Source organism: Saimiri boliviensis, chromosome 3 (assembly GCF_048565385.1).
Source record: "Saimiri boliviensis isolate mSaiBol1 chromosome 3, mSaiBol1.pri, whole genome shotgun sequence".
NCBI classification, from domain to species: Eukaryota; Metazoa; Chordata; class Mammalia; order Primates; family Cebidae; genus Saimiri; species Saimiri boliviensis.
This window is the reverse complement of record NC_133451.1, coordinates 180,852,981-180,862,349: the sequence shown is the minus strand read 5'-3', so window position 1 is coordinate 180,862,349 and position 9,369 is coordinate 180,852,981. Positions and strand designations below refer to the sequence as shown.

Genomic DNA, 9,369 nt, shown 5'->3' with positions numbered 1-9,369 from the left:
CATGGAATTTCTTGAATGATAGCCGTGTCTGTTACTCATGGTGGCCGCCCCAGGGTCACACCTGAGTGCATGCTAACCAGATGACTTGGCCAGCGGGCCAACCACACCAGAAAGACCAATCGTGATTTGAAGGTTGTGACTTTGAGCCACATGATGTCCGCCTGACCTCCAGAAAGGAACTGGGGGGCTGGAGATGGACTCAACTGCCTGGCCAATGATTGCATCAAACCCCTGATGTAATAAAACCCCTGGACATGGAAGCCAAGGTGACCTTCCCTGGATGGTGATACACATCAGTGTGCTGAGAGGATGATGCGTCCTGAGGACACAGAAATGTCATCTTCAGGACCCTCTTGGAGTTTATACTATGTGTCTCTGCTTTTGGCTAGCATTAACTTTTGTCAGTTTTTCTTATATAAAACTGTAATGAAAATATCATGCCCGCCTGGGCACAGTAGCTCATGCCTGTAATTCCAGCACTTTGGAAAGCTGAGGCGGGCAGATCACCTGTGTTTGGGAGTTCGAGACCAACCTGGCCAACACAGTGAAACCCTCTTTACCAAAAATACAAAAATTAGCCAGGTATGATGGCAGTCACCTGTAATCCCAGCTACTCGGGAGACTGAGGCAAGAGAATCACTTGAAACTGGGAGTCAGAGGTTGCAGTAAGCTGAGATTGTGCCATTGCACTTTTGCTTAACAGAGTGACTTCATCTCAAAAAAAAAGTATCTTGCTTTTCTGAGTTCTTTGAGTTGTTATAGAGAAATTATCAAACCTAAGGACACTGTGGGAACCTCTGAATTTGTAGCCAGTTGGTGAGAAGTACATGTGGTCTGAGGACACCCAAACTTGTAGCTTGCATGTAAAGTGAGGGCAGCCTAATGGGGGCTTGTGGCCTTAACCTGTGGCATTTGTCATTAATATCACAGAGTTGACATCAAAATTGTGTCACACAGGCCAGCTGTGATGGCTCATGCTTGTAATCCCAGCACTTTGGGAGGCAAGGTAAGAGGATCACTTGAGCTTGAGTCTGAGGCTACAGTGAGCTATGACTATACCACTGCACCCCAGGCTGGGTGACAGAGCAAGACCCCAACTCCAAAAATAAACAATAAAACAAAAAAGAATTGCATGGCACAGTGCCTGTCTTTAATGGCTCAAATGTTGCAGGAACTTTCTTTTTTTTTTTTTTTTTTGGAAGACAGAGTCTCGTTCTGACACCCAGGCTGGAGTGCAGTGGCACAATCTCTGCTCACTGCTACCTCCAATTTCCAGGATCAAGTGATTTCTCCTGCCTCAGCCTCCCGAATAGCTAGGATTACAGGTGGGCACCATCTGTAATCCATCCCCAGCTAATTTTTGTGTTTTTAGTGGAGATGGGGTTTCACCATGTTGGCCAGGCTGGTCTGGAACTCCTGCTGGGATCACAGGTGTGAGCCACTTTAGAAACTAAAAAATAAAAACCTTTAGATAGTTTTTTTACCACCTGGTTTTCTTCTCTCAATATCGTTCCCTCATTTCCTGCTTTAAAACTCTAGCTTAGGGGCTGGGCATGGTGGCTCATGCCTGTAATCCCAGCAATTTGAAAGGCCAGGGTGGGTGGATCACTTGAGGTCAGGAGTTTGAGATCAGCCTGGCTAATATGGTGCAACCCTGTCTCTACTAAAATACAAATATTACCTCAGCGTGGTGGCACACACCTGTAGTCCCAGCTTCTTGGGACGCTGTGACAGAAGAATGCTTAGAACACAGGAAGTGGAGGTTGCAGTAAGCCAAGATTGCACTACTGCACTGGAGCCTGAGCAACAGAGCGAGACTCCATCTCAAAACAAACAAAAACCTCTAGCTTAGGATTGGCCTTCTATTTTTTTTTCTTTTTAAAAATATTTTTAAAAAATAGATGTAGATGCTATGTTGCCCAGGCTGGTCTCAAACTCCTGGTGTCAAGTTCTCCTGCTATGACTTTAAAAGTGCTGGGATTATAGGTGTGAGCACTGCACCCAGCTTTATGTTTGTTTGTTTGTTTGTTTTTGAGACGGAGTTTCACTGTTGTTACCCAGACTGGAGTGCAATGGCACGATCTCGGCTCACTGCAACCTCCGCCTCCTGGGTTCAAGCAATTCTCCTGCCTCAGCCTCCCGAGTAGCTGGGACTACAGGTGTGCACCACCACGCCTGGCTAATTTTTGTATTTTTAGTAGAGACAGGGTTTCACCTTGTTGACCAAGATGGTCTCGATCTCTTGACCTCGTGATCCACCCGCCTCGGCCTCCCAAAGTGCTGGGATTATAGGCGTGAGCCACCGCGTCCGGCCACCCAGCTTTATGTTTTTTCCTACATGAAAAATCATAAAAGATTATCTTCCAGAGCTAATAAATATGTGCAAATAACCACAACCCCATTAAGGAAAAATGTCACTTGATAGCAAATAAGCAATCCAGAGCAATATGATCACACTCTGTAAAGGTGAAAAAACTTCATCTTGATTACATTTCCCCAAGACATGCACTGCACTGTTCTCTTGAAAACACACAGTGCATGTCCTTTAAAACACACGTCTTCTTTAAAGTAACATACAAACATGTCAATATGAGGTAAAAAAATCACATCTGAATTCTCACATTTCAAAAACACACACTTAACATCAAACAAAAATTTATTTTTACAGGAATTTAGGGTAACTACCACGTAGCTATAAAGGTAATAGATATATTAAGTAAGTATCATAGAAATAAAGTGTCATCCCTTCAGCACCACATGTAATAATATATACAAAGATTTAAAGATAAAAGACTAGCCGGGCGCGGTGGCTCACGCCTGTAATCCCATCACTTTGGGAGGCCGAGGCAGGTGGATCGCAAGGTCAGGAGATCAAGACCATCCTGGTCAACATGGTGAAACCCCGTCTCTACTAAAAATGCAAAAAAATTAGCTGGACATGGTGGTGTGTGCCTGTAATCCCAGCTACTCAGAAGTCTGAGGCATGAGAATTGCCTGAACCCAGGAGGCAGAGTTTGTGGTGAGCTGAGATCACGCCATTGCACTCCAGCCTGGGTAACAAGAGTGAAACTCTGTCGCAAAAATAATTAAATAAATAAATAAATAAATAAATAAAGATAAAAGACTTAGGATAAAAAGAATCCTCTCTTAAAAAGGAAAACAAAATTATATTTATGTGTATATAACAGCTAACACACAACTTTACAGGAACAATGTCTTTTCAAAATATCAGGATTTCCAAACTATTTAAAATAAATATAGTAAGAATTCTATGCCCACCTTTTTCAAAATAAACCAATAAAATGTATAGTATATATTATACCTATTAATTATACCTAAAATATGTTAAAAATCACAACTGGATTCTCACAATTCAATAACAAACACAAAACAGCAAATAAAAATTTCTAGTACAAGAATTTACGGGAACTATCAAATAGATATAAATGTAATAGATTATTATGTAAGCATCATAGATAAAAAGAGTGTTCACTTCAGGAGCACATATAATAATAGATAATGAAAGACTTAGGATAAACAGAATTCTTTCTTAAAAATGGAAAGAAAAGTATATTTATGTATATGTAACAGCTATAACTCTTATCAAAAAACTCTACAGGAACAGCATGTCTTCAAAAGTATAACAATTTCCAAACTATCTGACATAAAAGTACTAATAATTCAATGGCCAACATTTTCCAAACAAACCAACAAAATGCATAGTATGCATGAAGCTATCTGCTACAATCCTGTGGCACTCATATTTTACAAATAATTCCATGCCAATCTGGGCACCTGCACTGTGCCTTCAAATGCTCCCGGACTGTGGCAACCAAGTCCATGGGAAGCAGGACCTCCAGGTTCCACCCCAGGGAGGTTGAATTCAGCAATTCCCTAAAAAGGGAGGTGGTGCCCGCAGGAAGGGGTGGGAACAAGAAACACCACTGGTTTCTCACTGTCCTCCACAGATGCCCAGAAGTACCCCCAACCCACCACTCCTAGGAGGACAGCATGATCACACTATTCAGCTCCTTCTAGAACAGTCCAGGTACTTCTAGGTTCTTCCAGATGATCTGCACAAATGGTTCCTCTCTTCCTTCCCAGTGTCTTCCATTAGCATTGGAATAAACTTCCTGCTGAAAATCTGCATCTCCCCTGGGCCCAGTGTTCTGGAAGTGAGAGAGAGGATGTCACACTTCAAGGAGGGAGTTTTCTAGAGAGGAAGGTTATTCACATTCCACATCAATTCTAACTAGAGTTCAGAGCAATTGATCAATCCAGTTTTATCTCCTGCCCTTCATTCTCTACCCTGCTTCTGAACCATCATGTTCAATTGTGATATTCACACTTTGGCGACCCTGACTCCAAAACTCAATTAATACACCCAAGGCCAGCCCCAGTGATCTGCTTTATAGCCACGACTTTGGGTGGGTTTGCCCAGGGAGTAGAGCACCCTCAGAGAATGTGGCTTTGGACTTCATCACACCTGGGGCCTTTTGTGTCACTTAAGATCTAAACTTGTAAACATGCTAGCTGTGTTTCTAATGTGACAACATCACAAACCACCAGTCCAGAAACCTGATCCGTAATCCCATTTCCTAATGGTTAAGTCTCATGCTGAGTCAACGTGGTTAGCTGCACAAGACATAAACCAAATCTTCACTGAATCCTTGACCTGCATCGGTAACTCAAGTGCCTCAATCATAATGAACCTCCTGGAACTCAGTATTTATGATGATTTTTGAGACAGGGTCTCAGACGGGAGTGGAGTGGCAGGATTAGGGCTCCCTGCAGCCCCAACCTCCCAAGCTCCAGAGATCCTCCCTCCTCAGCCTCCTGAGTAGTTGGGAATAGAGATGCCTGCCACATTGCCCAGTTAATTTGCGTATTTTTGTGGAAAAGAGATCTCGCCACGTTGCCCAGGCTTGAAGCTGGTTCAAGCAATTGGGTTCCTCAGATTTCCTAAACAGACCACAATATTCTGCCTTGACTCTGGGGGACACAGATGTACCTTCCCTCGGGCCAATGACCTCAGGCCTCCATGGTCTCTGGAGCTCTAGGAAAGGAGGGTGAGGTTTCATACCCACACCCAGTGCTCTGGGTCATAAGCCTGGATCTGGAAAAGGAAATGCCCCTTGAGAAGATGGGGACTCCTCAGATGCCCCTCCCTCCCCTTGTCCAGCCTCCAACGCACTTGATTCCTCCCCACCTCCTCTACCTCCCCACACCCCACCCACCTCCTCCAACTCCTGTGGGGAAACCCAAGCTCTCCAGCACATAGAACAGAAGAACTGGAACCGAAGCTTCTGGAACAAGGGGCGCTGGGAGAGGTTCTTCCCATACAGGAAGTAGAAGATGGCTTGTTTGGAAGCCTCATCATCCTCCTCCATGTCATTGGCCAGGTAGCTAGGGGCAGAAATCAGGTTGCTGCTGAGAGACACCACCAGGAGAGACCTCCGGCTGAGGTCAACTTCCCAGACAGGAGGGCGGGGGACTGTCCTCAGCCCAGGACTGTTACCCACCCTGCAGATAGCTATGCCTTCCTCAGGAGGGACCTGCTGGACAAAGACCTGCTGAAAGGTGCCTCTTACACCTTCAGGATGGAAAGATACAAAAACCCAACTCGTGGCTGAGAGTGGTGGCTCACGCCTGGAATCCCCACGCTTTGGGAGGCCAAGGCAGAAAGATTGCTTGAGGTCAGGAGTTCAAGACAAGCCTGGACAACATAGAAAGACCCTTGCCTCTATTAAAAATAGAAAAAACTCTTGGCCATGCATGGTGTTTCACGTCTGGAATCCCAGCACTTTGGGAGGCTGAAGTGGGTGGATTGCTTGAGGCCAGGTGTTTGAAACCAGCCTGGTCAAGATAGGGAACCCCATCTCTACTAAAACTACAAAAATCAGCCTGGCACAGTGACACACACCTTAGTTCTAGCTACTCAAGGAGCTGAGGTGCAAGAATTCCATGAACCCAGGAGATAAATGTTGCAGTGAGCCAAGATCAGGCCACTGCATTCCAGCCTGGGAGATGGAACGAGACTCTGTCTCAATAAATAAGTAGGCCGGGGCAGACACGGTGGCTCATGCCTGTAATCCCAGCATTTTGGGAGGCTGAGGTGGGTGAATCACAAGGTCAGGAGTTCAAGACCAGCCTGGCCAAGATGGTGAAACCCTGTCTCTACGAAAAATACAAAAATTAGCGGGGCGTAGTGGCAGGCGCCTATAATTCCAGCTGCTTGGGAGGCTGAGGCAGAGAACTTGAACCCAGGAGGTGGAGGTTGCACTGAGTCGAAATCATGCCATTGTACTCGAGCCTGGTCTACAGAGTGAGACTCCATCTCAAAAAAAAAAAAAAAAGAAGAAGAAGTAGGCTGGGCACTGTGGCTCACGCCTATAATCCCAGCACCTTGGGAGGCTGAGGTGGGTGCATCATGAAGTCAGGAGATTGACACCATCCTGGTTAACATGGTGAAACCCCGTCTCTACTGAAAATACAAAAAAAAATTAGCCGAGCGTGGTGACACACACTTGTTGTCCCAGCTACTTGGAAGGCTGAGATAGAATTCGTTGAACTGTGGAGGTGGAGGTTGCAGTGAACTGAGATCACGCCATTGCACTCCAGCCTGGGCAACAGACTGAGACTTTATCTTAAAAAATAAAAAAACAAAATAAAAATAAATAAATAACTGTCCTGGTGTGGGGGCACAGCCCTGTAGTCTGAGCTAATCAGGATGCTGAGTTGGGAGGATTGCTTGAGCCCAGGAGGTGCAGGCTGCTGTGAGCTATGATTTCACTACTGCATTCCAGCTTGGGGGACAGAGCAAGTCTCTGTCTCAAAAAAAAAAAAAAAAGGATACATTGATATCCTGCCAAACTCTGCCTTCTACAGGCATCTAGTCTAATGAGACTGGAAGAAAGCAGGGCACATCACCTAATCCCAGTGTCACAATAGGATGTAACTAGAGTGCTGTGGGTGTGCAGAGGTGGGAAGATGAGGGCAGGCATCACAGAGGCTGTGGGGTGAACTGACTTTAAGGAATATGTAATTCTCCTCAAAACCACGTGTGCAGGACCCCAGACAGAAAACACAAACACGAAGTCGAGTGGAGGGCATTTGGAAGGAGCGGTGACACCAGGCCGGGAAACACCAAGAGGGCGAGCTGGTTTGGCTGTAGAGAGATTGTAGAGAGGGTGGAATTGGCACCGTAACCCTGGCCTCGATTTCAAAAGACATCAGCTAAGGAAGCTGTTCAGGTGGGCAGTGGGGGGTTGGACCTGGCTTTGGAGAGATGTTCAGGCTGCACTAGGAAGCCCCCTGGCTTGGGAGAGGCTCTAGGAGACCCCAGCAGGGAGCATTTGACAGTGGATTCGAGTGATGCGAGGGGGCCTGAACTGTGGCCTCTGTCATGGGAACCCGGAGGAGGATGATGGACCATTGCATTTGGGGTTGATGTGGGAAGGAGAGAGACAGAGGAACCAGAAACAGCTCCTTGCTGGGGGAAGCGTTGTATCTGCTACATTTCCTCTCCCCTTGGGGGCTGGTTACAATTCTTTTTGTTTTATTCTTTTATTTGTAAACTGGTGTTTGAGCTTGTTTTTTTTTGTTTTTTTTTTTGGTTTTTTTGAGAAAAAGTCTCAGTCTGTTGCCCATGCTGGAGTGCAGTGGCTCAATCTTAGCTTACTACAACCTCTCCCTCCTCAGTTAAAGCAGTTCTCTTGCCTCAGCATCCTGAGCAGCTGGGATTACAGGTGCACATCACCGTGCCTGGCTAATTTTTGTACTTTTGTAGTAGAGACAGGGTTTCGACATGTCGGCCAGGCTGGTCTTGATCTCCTGACCTCAGGTGATCTGCCCATCTCAGCCTCCCAAAGTGCTGGGATAATAGGCGTGAGTCTACACCTGGCCTGAGTTTGTTTTTAGATAAAACAGTCTAAAAACACCATGGTATAATGCTATCTTTTCAATACACAGAGTAAAGAGGACAAATAGGTGAAAGAATAAATGAAAGATTGGAATCCCACTTCCCCCCGCTGTCCCAAGGTGTTGGACATTGACGAATAGGAGAAAGCAAGTCACTCACAGGGCCAGGAAGAAATGAATGTGTCGGTATTGCCAGGAGAAGAGGCCGGCATGGCTAAAATATGCTATGACCATAGCTAGCAGATACTGATGGAGACAAAGGAACACAGAAAGAGAGAAGTCACATCTTAGAAGAGGAAGATCGTGGAGATGGGGCAATGGGGGGCTGGGGAGGGGTTGTCCATCAGAGGGACCTCAGTATTGGGGTGACTGTGCTTCTTCGGAATCTGTGGGGTGGAGGGGGATTTGATGGTGGGATGCAAGTCTGAGGAGCCAAAGTGGTGATGCGCCCAGGATGGTGAGCTCCAATGGGATCTTTGCAGGGAGTGTGTCTACATTGGCTGGTGTCAGGAGGGTCTTTTCTGTGCCAGACAGAGAACTGGAAGTAGAGAGGCCAGGAGCTTCAAGGCTGCGGCCAGATTGTGGCCCAGGGCTCAGATCTCAAAGGACCCATAGGAGAGGAAGGGGCCGCTCAGTCACTCTGCAAGAGACCAGCAGAGACCCAAGGGAAATGCTGACAAATCATAAAAAGACCAAGAATAGCCAGGAGTATTGGCTCAAGCCTGTGACCCCAGTACTTTGACAGGTGGAGACAGGAGGATCTTGTGAGCCCAAGAGTTCAAGAATAACCTGGGCAACACAACGAGACCCTCTTTCTACAGAAATTACAGAAATTAGTGGAGCAAGGTGGCCTGTGCCTGTAGTCCCAGCTACTCAGGAGGCTGAGGCAGGAGGATTGCTTGAGCGGAAATTAGAGGCTGCCATGAGCTATGATCATGCCCCTGCACTCTATCCTGATAAGCAAAGCTAGACTCTGTCTCAAAAAAAAAAAAAAAAAATGGTAGGTACCAAAACTGAAGACCTTGGGAGCTGGCTGGGCACAGTGGCTCACGTCTATAATCCCAGCACTTTGGGAGGACAAGGCGGGCGGATCACCTGAGGTCAGTTGTTCAAGACAAGCCTGGCCAACACAGCAAAACCTTCTCTCTACTAAAAACACAAAAATTAGCCGGGTGTGGTAGTGCACACCTGTAATGCCAGCTACTTTGGAGGCTGAGACAGAGAATCATTTTAACCCTGGAGGTGAAGGCTGCAGTGAGTCAATTTCATGACACTGCCCTCCAGTCTGGGCAACAGAGTAAGACTCTATCTCAGGAAAAAAAAAACTGTGGAAGTGGAGCATCAGGTGGGAGTTGGTGAAAGGAGAGAGAGGGGAACTGTGGGTGTGGAGGCTGCGACCTCCCCCAGGCTGTTGGAACAGGAAGACAGTTACCTGGAGAACAACCTTAC

The 9,369-nt window shown here is 46.4% G+C and overlaps 1 protein-coding gene across 12 annotated transcripts in view; it reads right to left on the bottom strand.

The window, feature by feature from the left end:
• Nucleotides 1-2,638: 2,638 nt before the first annotated feature.
• LOC120367744 (speedy protein E4-like) overlaps nt 2,639-9,369 on the bottom strand; it is a 30,410-nt gene continuing 23,679 nt past the window's right edge. For 4 of the 12 annotated variants that reach the window (XR_012517058.1, XR_012517057.1, XM_074397013.1 and 1 more), the window contains 2 exons: nt 5,238-5,406; nt 2,639-4,169 (listed from right to left, as the gene is read on the bottom strand). Coding sequence is in view for 5 of the 12 variants with exons in the window: in XM_074397013.1 (XP_074253114.1) it covers nt 4,035-4,169; nt 5,238-5,406 (304 nt within the window). In the remaining 7 variants the exon portion in view is untranslated. Of the gene's footprint in view, nt 4,170-5,011; nt 5,117-5,237; nt 5,407-8,080; nt 9,364-9,369 lie in introns of those variants that run through there. The other 8 variants (XR_012517060.1, XR_012517062.1, XR_012517059.1 and 5 more) reach the window with 5 other exon arrangements.